Source organism: Tachysurus vachellii, chromosome 20, assembly GCF_030014155.1.
Source record: "Tachysurus vachellii isolate PV-2020 chromosome 20, HZAU_Pvac_v1, whole genome shotgun sequence".
NCBI classification, from domain to species: domain Eukaryota; kingdom Metazoa; phylum Chordata; class Actinopteri; order Siluriformes; family Bagridae; genus Tachysurus; species Tachysurus vachellii.
The window spans coordinates 20,055,978-20,068,477 of record NC_083479.1 but is presented as its reverse complement, the minus strand read 5'-3'; the positions used below and the strand labels follow the sequence as shown (position 1 = coordinate 20,068,477).

The following is a 12,500-nucleotide window of genomic DNA, read 5'->3' as shown; positions in this document are numbered from 1 at the left end:
TCAGGTGAAACCGCAAAAAAAAAGCAGCGTCTGATACGAAAAGTCATTAAAAAAAATATAGCTTTTAAATCCGTTCACATGGAGTGAAATAAAAGGAGGGAGTTTCTTGACCGTTTTGACTCTCAGGAGTCAAGTTCTGGAGTAACACAAAAACACACTACAGTACAACGAGCCGTGGTTTCAGACCCGAGGGCTAGTAAATGACACCCCATGCCTCCTCCCCCTCTTCCTCCTCCTCCTCCTCATCATCATCACCTTCCTGGACGTTAACAGAGATCTTCACCTGAGTGAAAATCCTTCAGTCTTTTGTTGTTCCCCAAACAGAGCGTGAGCTCGGTGTTAGAGGAGACGCCAGACCCCAAATCCTTCCAGGCGTCTTTGTTCTGCTGCTGTTTTACATCAGGAAAGTGTTTAGTTTCCTTGTTATGGAGAGATGTTAATAATACGTTATGGAGACAGAGCGCCGCGCTCCCACACCGAGTTTACGCTTTATAGAGTCAAACGCTTAAGGCAACTTTTTTGCAGAACATGCGTTATTATATCAGTATTATAATATAATGCCACTCACCATTACATAACACACCATTTTTTATTCTGTTATCTGTTTATAGACATGTTATGTTAATGTTTAGCAGCAAAGGTGTAAAGAGACCTGCTGATGATCTAAACCAATCAAAACAGAGCTCCAGTACTGAGAGATGAAGGAAGGAAGGAAGGAAGGTAGGAATGAAGGAAGGAAGGAAGGAAGGTAGGTAGGAAGGAAGGAAGGAAGGAAGGAAGGAAGGAAGGAAGGTAGGAAGGAAGGAAGGAAGGAAGGTAGGTAGGAAGGAAGGAAGGAAGGAAGGAAGGAAGGAAGGAAGGTAGGAAGGAAGGAAGGAAGGAAGGAAGGAAGGAAGGAGGAAAGAAAGAAAGAAAGAAAGAAAGAAAGAAAGAAAGAAAGAAAGAAAGAAAGAAAGAAAGAAAGAGGAAGAAACTGGAGAACCCTGAGAGATCCCCTGAGAGCAATGGAAGCTCGAGGAATCAAACCCCAACCTTGGAGCTGCAAGACAAATGTGTTAAAAAGTGCAGGAGGAATAAAACCAGTCGTACTGTCTGGAGAACACAACGCTATGCTAAGGTGAACTGTGAGTCTGACAACTTTAACATAAAAATCTCATTTCAGTTGGAACTGGACTGCAGGATGCTTCTGAATCTAAACCAGTATTACGAGAAGTGTTTTATTACACCACTTATTATTATTTAAATCATGTAACTGGATGAGCTCCATCAATCCTCCACCCGGTCTTTATTTAGCATCAACACGTCCTATTAGAATGCTGTGGGATTTGAACAGCGAGCGATTATTCTGCGCTTGAGGAAACGGAAATCCCATGAAAATCACAAGCAATCATCTGATACTGAGGCAATGAACATCACCTGGGCTTCAAATCACACGCAGATAAAATCACACTTAAACCATGCTAACAATCGAACCCTTAATAGTTTTACAGCACATGCTGATCCATCGAGTGTTAGCGACGTTAGCCGTGTTACACGTTCCTTCCTGGGTGACAGACATTCCTTCCTGAATCGTCTAGGAAACAGAGCGACGGCCAGATGTGGCCCATCCCACACCTACACCGATAGCTAATGAAATCTTTCTCTTGGCTAATGAAAGGTCATAACGTCAAACCCCCCTGAGCTAGAGGGCGGGATGGCGCTCGGACTCTGCGCGTAACCACGGCAGCCGTCGTCTCCTCCACATTAGTGCCATTGTATGCCTTTTCAAGCACAAGCTCCACTCACAAGCCATTGACTCAGGTATCCTATTCATGCAGCCTTTGTGCTGCAGCCTCGAGGCACACAATACTGAATGATGTAATGAGACGAGGAAAACGTCGGGCAAGGAAGTGTACAGTTACAGCGAGTCGGGAGTGACACGGCAACAAGGTGTAGGGATTAGGGAAGCAGGAGCGCTAGAGGAGCCTGCTTAAAGCTAACTCATTTTAACTAATCATTTAGAGAAACCTTAACTAGGATGTCTTGCTAACTGTCTACATTTATCTACCATTATTAGCTAGCTGGATTAGCATATTTAATTAAGTGCTTTAATGACTACAAGGAAAAATATTACTTGTTTTATTAGCGAGCTCAAAGAATCTTTAGCTATCTTGCTTTATTAGGATTTCATCTTATGTAAAAAAAAAAAAAAGTTAAACTGCTAGACAAAGATATTGTAGCTAATATACCTTGCTAATTAGCCCTATTAGCATTATTTACATTTCTTAGCCAGCTAGACATGTATATCTATTCAATTTCTTTCTTTCTTTCTTTCCTTCTTTCTTTTCCCTCTCCATCTTTCTTTCTTTCTTTCTTTCTTTCCTTCTTTCTTTTCCCTCTCCATCTTTCTTTCTTTCTTTCTTTCTTTTCCCTCTCCATCTTTCTTTCTTTCTTTCTTTCTTTCTTTTCCCTCTTTCTTTTCTTTCTTTCTTTTTTTCCCTCTCCATCTTTCTTTCTTTTCCCTCTTTCTTTTCCCTCTTTCTTTTCCCTCTTTCTTTCTTTCTTTCTTTCTTTCTTTCTTTCTTTCCTACCTTCATTCCTTACTTCCAGCCTTGCTTACTTACTTGCTTGCTTCCTTACTTCCTTCCTTTCCTCCTTCCTTCCCTCCTTTCTTCCTTCCTAACTTTATTCCTTCCTTCCTTACTTCCTTAATCTCTCAGTAATGGAGCTCTGTTTTGATTAGTTTACATCATCAGCAGATCTCTTTACACCTTTGCTGCTAAACATTAACACACACACACACACACACACACTGCTAGGTGAGTCATGCTGCTTCACTCTGAGAAGCTCACCTTCATATCTGGGATGCACTCTTGGTGCATGTGCTCCGAACTTGATGAGGATGGGAATGTCGTAATCCCGACGCACCCACTCGACGACGTGCAGCGAAGCAGAGGAAACCTCTTCTACAGGAGGACTGAGGGGGCAATTCAGCAGCGCAGAACCTCCCTGTTTCACCCTCAGCACAGGCTGCTCACCTCCAACTCCAACTAACATGGACAACACACACTGATTATCCTCTCATCTAATTAATGCACATCTTCATCCTTTAGTTAGATATCGTTATCCTGACTCACTGAGAACGCAGAGCAGCACAGCAGCAGGAATCAAAACTCCAGGTACAGGAAGCTCCTTCATCGCCATGGCAGATGATCAAACAATCACAGACATCTCCTTAACTGAGAGACAAAAAACATGAGGGAAAAAAAAACAAACCTTAATCCTCCACAAATACAAATTAACACAATTTTACCAAATGTCATTAGCATATTTACAAATAGAGCCTTGAGTGCAAAAGTTTGTACACCCTTCCGACAAAAATCAAGACCTCCTCTGTAATTCATAACACTTTTTAATCCGGCTATGTATCCCTGCTGCTAATGAGCCGTTACTATAGAAACAAATATAGAAAAAAACACAGGAACTGAGTGAATCATCTGCAAATCTATAACTCTTCGCCATTTAGTGCTCACAGAAATAAACACAAAATCAATCAAACTCTGAGATATTCAGAGGAGATTGAGATTTTACAGCGTCGGATGTTCAGCAGATGTTTCAGTGCTGGAAACATGTTGGATTTTTCCGCAGATACATTTCTGTAGATGAAGAAGATGTGCCGTGTGACATCATCACGGCACACATTCGGACGCTCTCGTGTTCACGTGCCATGAACTTGAGTACAGCTATCACAGGGAGGAGTTTGCAAGACGAATCCGGTGCTTACGATTTCAAGTTGTTTAACGCAAAAACACAAAAAAACAAAAAGAATTTTTAATGAAGTTAGCTAGTTTAAATAAAAGTAAACTACTTTTAAAATCTCTGTAAAATGTAAAAGATCATCCTATTATTGTCTAACAGCGAACCAACCAAAAAAACATCTTTTAGCTAAAGATAATAAATACACAATGGATAAATACTAATAGAAAGATTAGGGAATAGACTGATCATGTGACCAGGGACTGACTCCAATTCTGGCCTCATTTCCATTTTATAGCAATTCAAATGAGCTGGTGGACGGAGGAGATGACGTAACTCTCAGGTCTAGAGTCAGCACTGAACCTCACACTCGTCCGGCAAGGCTCGTGTCAGTATCGACACTCTGTCACGTCCAGGACACGTCCCTCACTCTGCAGGACAATAACACAGCTTTATTCATTACTCATAAAGAATCCGGCTAGAAATCCGGCCCTAAAATCGTCTGAGAGGTTTTGCTTTTCTCTCTGCAAGCTGACTTCTTGTTCAGGGTTTGGTCACTGTGCTGTTTTGGTTTATGCAAAATCTCAAAACTCAGAGAGGCTGAACAAGTAAAAGTGCAAAAGTGCAAAAGTGCAAAAGAAAGAAAGAAAGAAAGAAAGAAAGAAAGAAAGAAAGAAAGAAAGAAAGAAAGAAAGAAACAAACAAACAAACAAACAAAGATAGAGAGAGGGAAAAGAAAGAAAGAAAGAAAGAAAGAAAGAAAGAAAGAAAGAAAGAAAGAAAGAAAGAAAGAAAGAAACAAACAAACAAAGATGGAGAGGGAAAAGAAATAAAGAAAGAAAGAAAGAAAGAAAGAAAGAAAGAAAGAAAGAAAGAAAGAAAGAAAGAAAGAAAGAAAGAAAGAGGGAAAAGAAAGAAAGAAAGAAAGAAAGAAAGAAAGAAAGAAAGAAAGAAAGAAAGAAAGAAAGAAAGAAAGAAAGAAAGAGGGAAAAGAAAGAAAGAAAGAAAGAAAGAAAGAAAGAAAGAAAGAAAGAGGGAAAAGAAAGAAAGAAAGAAAGAAAGAAAGAAAGAAAGAAAGAGGGAAAAGAAAGAAAGAAAGAAAGAAAGAAAGAAAGAAAGAAAGAAAGAAAGAAAGAAAGAAAGAAAGAAAGATGGAGCGGGAAAAGAAAGAAAGAAAGAAAGAAAGAAAGAAAGAAAGAAAGATGTAGAGGGAAAAGAAAGAAAGAAAGAAAGAAATAAGTGAGAGAGAAGGAAGGAAGGAAGGAAGGAAGGGAATAAGGTCTGAGTGTCTCAGTGTCCAGCTGCTATCAGTAACTCATTAATGACACTCATTAATAACTTTATTTAACGTTCTACATTCGGTTTGTTTGCGTCCGATGAAGTGACAGAAAAGAGTGGGATTGAGCTACACATTTTTATTCACTGATGAGGAAATGATTGTGATGTCACCGGAAATGGAGTCATCAGTGTCCTGATGTGTAGTGAGTCAGAGTCTTTATCAGAGTCCAGACTAGTGTTCATAATATACTGATTCACTACCTAGGGATCTAGAAGGATGGCAGACTGAGACGATCCCTCTGTCCATTCTTCCACAACTGTTATATAAACTTCACCACAATTTTTTTTTTAACCAAATTTGGTTTCCGGGAACATTCTCCATTCCAAAACCAAAATCTATGGGGGACGAAAACTTTTGCACGCCACCATATCTGGAAGCTCTTGTGATGTTTCTGACTTGTTGAGTCATAGAGTTTATAGCACTGTTTAAGGCCAAAGTCCTGAAAGCAAACACAGTGTGTCTGATGGCCGTGTGCTGCTGAAGATCAAGCCAAATCCTAAAGCTACCTAACAGGAACAAAGGTAGATGTGTGTGTGTGTGTGTGTGTGTGTGTGTGTGTGTGTTTGACAGGGTTATGGATCATCACGGTTTCTCTCTGCATGAATGTTTACACACTATTATGAGCTTTCATGAAAAGAGCTTTAGAACTTAAAGCCACACGAATCCTCAGTTAAATCGATCTGAAGTTAACTTTAACCCTCTTTTTATTTTTTATGTTTTTTTTTTAAGTAAAAACATCTAAAGAGAAAATCTGAGGCATTTTTTAAGAAAAATAAATCTTTCCTTTGGCGTTTGCTTCAGTGTGATTTCATTTCCATATACGGAAACTTTAGCATTGAGTCACAAAGCTGTTTTTTTACCGACCATCATGTCCCATCAGGGTTGAGTGTAATAACCATAAAACATCAATACAATACAAAACAAAACTCCTTCAATGTCTGGAAAATCAGCTGAGATCAACAATAGACAAACTTTCTTTTACTTTAATCTATTCTTAGCTAAAGATAATAAGTACACAATGCTAGTTATGTTAGATAATAACGTTCTGTAGCTTGTTAAACAATGTATTTTTTTCATAAGAATGAAGGTTAGTATTTTGCCCAATAAAATTAATACATCTATCCCGGACATCCTGTTGTAACGGATCTGGCCACGCCCACGGGCGGAGCCTGGCCAATAAGGAAGTAACCAGCTAGAGGTGGAGTATAAAACAAATAGTCCATGAGAGGAAACGTTTAGACTTTTGAACCTAATAATGTTAGCTGCTTCGAAAAAACTGACTTGCAGGAGTTAGCTAGGTTAGCTAGGTTAGCTGTCTCAAGCTAAACTTTTGTTGTTGTTGTTATTATTAAAATCTAATCTACAACACAACATCTATCATTTGGTAACAGCTTAATTTGTCATTCTTAACTCCATCCTACATTTTTTTACAAGCTTGAGATAGGCACAGGCTCCCCGTGACCCGAGGCAGTTCGGATAAGCGGTAGAAAATGAATGAATGAATGTTTCAAAACTTTTATCAATAAATGTATCCAAAAAAAAAAACTTTTTGGAAAATCACGCGGTGCTAATATTAGCAATCGTAATAGGTTTATTTTAAATGTCATGTTTTGAAAACTGTGATATACTGTGATATATGATTGAAAAATGAAGATCTAATTCAATGTTTTAGTAGTTTTAGTGCTTTTGACCTCAGACCTCTAGTCCAGACTCTAATCAGTAAAATCTCCTTGAAAGCGAGGGGGTGGAGTGAGGTGGGGTCTTAAAGCCATAACGCCATAAACAACGGCTAACTACAAGAGATACTTGAAGGACCCGGAGCACAAGTGGCAAAAAAAAAACAAACAAAGCAAAAGTGAGGTCTCTTTACTTTAGCCCGCTGAAGCCGTGCTCTCCATGGCAACCTGCTGGTCCCGCGTTTACCAATAAACACAGACATTTGGGTGCTAATGTGTGCTGAGAGAGTTAGTGCTAACCACTAACTGTGTTTGTGTGCTGAAAGGAGGAAACAGACGGTTGGTGTTTAATATCCAACTGGGTTCATGATCACGGTCTCAGATTTAATAACAGTGGGCAAAGCATTGATTTGTCTGAGGCCAGAAAAAATTGGCTAACCCGTTTACTGTGCCAGTTCCGTTTGGCCTTTACTGACCCAAACAGATGCTACGGGCAGATGGACACAAGAAACAAGAAACGGCTAGAAAAGTCTCATAATGGAGATTAATCGCAAGAGAGAGAGAGATTAGTGGATTCGTCAGTTGTTCTCTGGAGAAGAGATTAGATAGATCTGACTGTTTGTACAGAACTGTCGTGGGTTCTTTAGGAAATCGCTCGGGTCCTAAAGCATCTGAGCGTGTGGTCTCGAACCGTTTATAAGTGATGTCTAGTGATAAAGTGGTGTGACTCTGAATCGATTCACCTACAAGAAGTGAATTAAACATGCTGAGCGTTCATTTCAGAATTAACTCTCTGGAGTATCTGATTCGAATCTGAATCGACTCACCCTCAGGAGGCGAATCAAACGTGCTGTAATATTGTGTGTTGCCTGATCCACTTATAAGTGAACTCTAACGAGGAAGTGACTCTGAAACAACTCACCTACAAGAACTGAAATACAAGAACCTACAAGTGTGTTTTGTTTTGCATGGCCTCCATTTATCGAAAGTAAACTGTGTGGAGAAACCGATTCGACTCTGAGTCGACTCAACTGCAGGAGGTGAATCAAACTGTATGCTGTAAGACATTTTTTATTTAGTTTTTTTTGTTGATGCGTGGTGTATAAAATGTGCTGCAGAAATGCCGTGTGATGTGAAGGATTTGAAGTACAAAAGTGAGACATTACAAAAGTCTTTAAACTAGTTATAAACAATAAATTATAAACAATAATGGAAATATTTGTTTAAGAATATTTTCAGCCCTACATAAGTACATTTGTGTTGACCCAAAAACAAAGCCATAAGTATCAGCCTCAAGAAAAGGACCGAAAGGTGTGAAAGTGTGAGAGTTGTGTAGAAGGAATCGTCTTCTATGTGGACACAAGGCTGACTTCAACACCATGCAAATTGTACTAATAGATGGGAGGGAAGTGCAAACAAATCTGTCTCTACCACTGAGCTCACACCCTGATCTCCACAGCGTGTGTCTGTGTGTTTATGCGTGTTTATGGACATGTGTGTGTGTGTGTGTGTGTGTTAACACCCTGAGATTTGTCACCTTGTCACTTTGTAAGTCATTTATCAATCCTTAAATGTAAGTCTGACGAGGAAGTGCCTGAGCTCTGACTGTGTGTGTGTGTGTAATAAGGTGTGTATGGTTTATGACAGCAACGTGATCTGTGGACTTTCAGGAATCACGTTTCGAACAAACTGGTTCAGCTGCGCAGTCCATTAGAAGCCAGATACCGAAACTTAATCTCGTAAGAAGTAATGAGTGTAATTTTATGTGAAAGAAAGCATGAAATTTAGGTATGAAAAAAAAAACAAATTCCCTAATAATCTCGCTTCCAACTCCAATTCATTTCAGGTCATTTGAGATGGAACACGTTTGAAAAACGTGACAAGAAGTTAACAAAACCCTAGTTTATAAAGTTTCTAAAGTAAAAAAAGTATGAAGATGTAAGAAAAGTTTCACTCACTAAACTAAATATTATCTACTCACGTTTCTCTACGTGTCAGCTTTCGCAAGAGTGACTAAAGAGTTACTAAAATCAGCTTGTTTTCTCATTTCAGAAATTCAGTGTAAAGAAAAGTGTTTTTTTTTTCATTTCATATGAATGAAGAAATGCAATTTCATTTTAAGTCCAAATTTGACAAAAGTGAGACCAAAGGTTTGTAAACTAATATTTAATATTTTATTCATTTAAATCCAAAGATGAATATCATATCAACCTGCTCTCTAAGGCAAACTGTTGATGTAAAAGTTGAAGAAGTCTCTAATACTAACCACAACGTCGACTCAAACCTTTGTAACTTTTCAGTCTAATTTTCTAAAGACTGAGCTGCATTTTTCAGAGCCTTTGTATTATTAAAAGTGAAGATTTTTTAGTTTTTGGAAGAATAATTCAAAGTTCAAAGAAATTCAAAGAAAAACAAAATCCTAGGATAACTATTGAGCCGAACTTATCTCTCAAAACAATGTATAAAAATTAAAAAAAAATAATAATAATAATGTAAAGTTTGGGTGGCACGGTGGCTTAGTGGTTAGCACGTTTGCCTCACACCTCCAGGGTTGGGGGTTCGATTCCCGCCTCCGTCTTGTGTGTGTGGAGTTTGCATGATCTCCCCGTGCCTCGGGGGTTTCCTCCGGGTACTCCGGTTTCCTCCCCCAGTCCAAAGACATGCATGGTAGGTTGATTGGCATCTCTGGAAAACTGTCCGTAGTGTGTGATTGTGTGAGTGAATGAGAGTGTGTGTGTGTGTGTGCCCTGCGATGGGTTGGCACTCCGTCCAGGGTGTATCCTGCCTTGATGCCCAATGACGCCTGAGATAGGCACAGGCTCCCCGTGACCCGAGGTAGTTCGGATAAGCGGTAGAAAACGAGTGAGAGAGTGAGTGAGAATGCAAAGTTTTTGAATTTTGTTTAATTCCGTACTCATCACGGTTTAAGAAAAGGTACAAACACGAAACCTGAACACTAATCATAACCAAACTCCATAACTTTAATGTATAACACGCAATAACACACTTCATCATTAGTGAAAATATAAACACATTTAAATATAAGTCTAATATTAATCTTGAATCTTTGTATAATATTAAACTTTTTGTATTACGTTTCTTATGTTCTGTAAAGCTGCTTTGAGACGATGTCCACTGTTAAAAGCTCTATACAAATAAAATTTAATTGAATTGAACTTTCTATGTAAGTTTTCACCTTAACTAACTACTGACTTTGGATTGTTACAAATTTAAAAGGAGAATATCGAATAAATTCATGACTACCATTACAACACACCTACCGTTATTACATTAGAAATATTCTAGGTATTAAAATAATGACTTTTTCATGTCTGCATTAGTGTTTATAGGTTTGTCACATTATTAAATCTGTGGATTTTCTGCAACAAAAGGAAAATTGTACAAATTAAACAAAGGAAAGTTAAAGTGTTTGGATTTTGTTTGATTTCTGACAAAACAATTGCAGCAAACATAAAAAACAGGTTGTAAGTTCTAACATTTTTAGGTTACGTTTCTTAAATTTTTGCAATTCTGATTGAACGTTTAAACGATTGGATCACAAGAGCCAATGACAAACACGATAAAAATAGAAATTTACGATCTACGACAGTACACAAAAGTTTAAAAGATTAAATATTAGCATTTATACCCATGAGCTAAGCACCGCTAACCCTATCGCTAAACCGACACCAAATGAGTTTCTACAATTATTTTGGCCAAAAATGCAATAAAAGTTAAGGAAATTTAACCTAACTGTAATTTTCTAAACTTTTCAATTTCTGAATTTTTGTTGTTTTTAATCGTCACCTGATCCAACCGCCGATCCAGAAACCAGCACCGGATCCTGATCCAGTCCAGCTTTTCCTACTCTCTCACTCACCTGAACTCAAGCTCACCTGTTTCCTGTTTAGTTTCGATCCACTCCTCCTATTCAAACCTCACAAACTCTATTGTTCAATTGTTAATTATGGTAATTGTTTCATTCCTTTCTTTCTTCGTTACACCCAGTGCTATTACTTTAAGTCCAGTGTTTTTCAGATCGTTTGACCTTCTAGAGACGATTCTGTCCAGAAAATAAATATTGGCACTAAGTATTGACACTATAGTGATAAACCTGTGCTACGTAGCTGTACATTACAACAACGGTAAAGGTGGCGGTTAAAGTTCTACACCAGCATCGAGAAGGTTATGAGTTCAGAAGTCTTGAACACTTTGTTTGGATTTTGTTCGATTTGGTACTAATGTGAGTTCTTACCAAACTGACAGTGTGTGTGTGTGTGTGTGTGTGTGTGTGTGTGTGTGTGTGTGTGTGATATCATAATAATTTCTCTATTATACAATCACAAGTCTTACAGCTCGACTCTGTAAGTAAACTGCTGCTTTCCAGCAGGCTTTAAATGAGATCTCTGTGGTTCAGCTCATCGACCACGAGCTCAGGTTACAGCCATATGTCCATAATGCTCTTGTTCAGGCTCTTCGTTCACTTTAATGAATATTTCATGAAAAAAAAACATCCAGGACAGCTTCAACGCTCCAAAGAGGATCATGATCAGAGCTCAGAGTGGCTTTCAGGCACCGAGATAATGATGGAGCGTGTTTTTAAAGTTCCCTCGCTAATCACAAGGCTTCGACTGGGTGCACTTTTCTTTCCCACGCGAGCGCATCAGTGGTCTTAAAACCACCACACTGGAAATTTTCTGAGTCTTCTACCGAGTGCTGATGAATACTCACAAATTCTGATTGGTTGATTAAAAAATGCTGATTAATTATATTAATACTCTCCGTTATTTTTTCTATAGCAACAGTTTGTTCGTTGGGATAAACGGAAATAAAAAAAAAACATGTATAATATTTGAAATGGTTGATATGCTGAAATTTTCTTTAAGGAGATGTTTATATTTATAGAAGGAGTCTCCAGTGTCAGCGCTCTTTTTTACACAGTCGGAGGTAAAGCGGTAAGGCAGGTTTGCGGTTCGTCTAGTTACCGTCAAAAAAAAGAAAGCTCATTTGTTTATAGTTAAACAAAACGTAGCTATGAATGTCCAGGTGTGATGTAAGAGGATGTAAACACTCCAGGATACACAAACATGTGCTAGCGCTTCATCTCAGACCTCTGACACTTGTCCTTGTCGTATCTCAGAGACGTGACTCTCAGATCGTCCCTAATGTAATTCCAGCATCTGATTCCCACCTCTTATGATCGTCTTCCTGTTTTAATAGCTGATGTTTTTAGCCAATTCCTTTCTCATGACTGTCACCTGAGACCCATAATGGACTGGATATCGATTTATATGAAGCGATAAACATTTGTGATAATGACTTGTGTTGCATTATTTATTGGTTAACTTATTGCATCCTCACCTGAATAATAATAATAATAATAATAATAATAATAATAATAATAAAGGTTTATTACAGATATATAATACTACCTTTATACACAAAATGTTATACTTATAATCTAACTCTTGTAAATAAAAAATGTCAAAAACAAGAACCATTTCGGGTTCCTGACTCGGTTCCTGATTGTTAAAGAAATATTTAGCATTCTAGTCCAATAAACTTTAAAATCCTTTAGATTGTCTCTGAAATAAAAGGCTCCTCCTCTAAGCTTGTGTGGTAACATGATGATCGCGTCTTTTGAACCTTCAGTATCTTTCACCTGGGAAGGTGTGTGTTCTGTACCTTTAAGTTAAACACACTAAAACCTCTTAAAGTACCACTTTAAAGGTAGATCGGTGGTTCGTAAG

General features: G+C 38.3%; 1 protein-coding gene across 1 annotated transcript in view; it reads right to left on the bottom strand.

The window, feature by feature from the left end:
* Positions 1 to 12,500, bottom strand: part of igsf9a (immunoglobulin superfamily, member 9a) — a 45,273-nt gene that overhangs the window by 31,568 nt on the left and 1,205 nt on the right. Inside the window, exons 2-3 of the mRNA XM_060895475.1 lie at positions 3,117 to 3,218; positions 2,832 to 3,029 (exon numbers count right to left, since the gene is read on the bottom strand). Of these exons, the coding sequence (XP_060751458.1) occupies positions 2,832 to 3,029; positions 3,117 to 3,183 (265 nt within the window). The 5' untranslated portion in view covers positions 3,184 to 3,218. The remainder of the gene's footprint in view (positions 1 to 2,831; positions 3,030 to 3,116; positions 3,219 to 12,500) is intronic.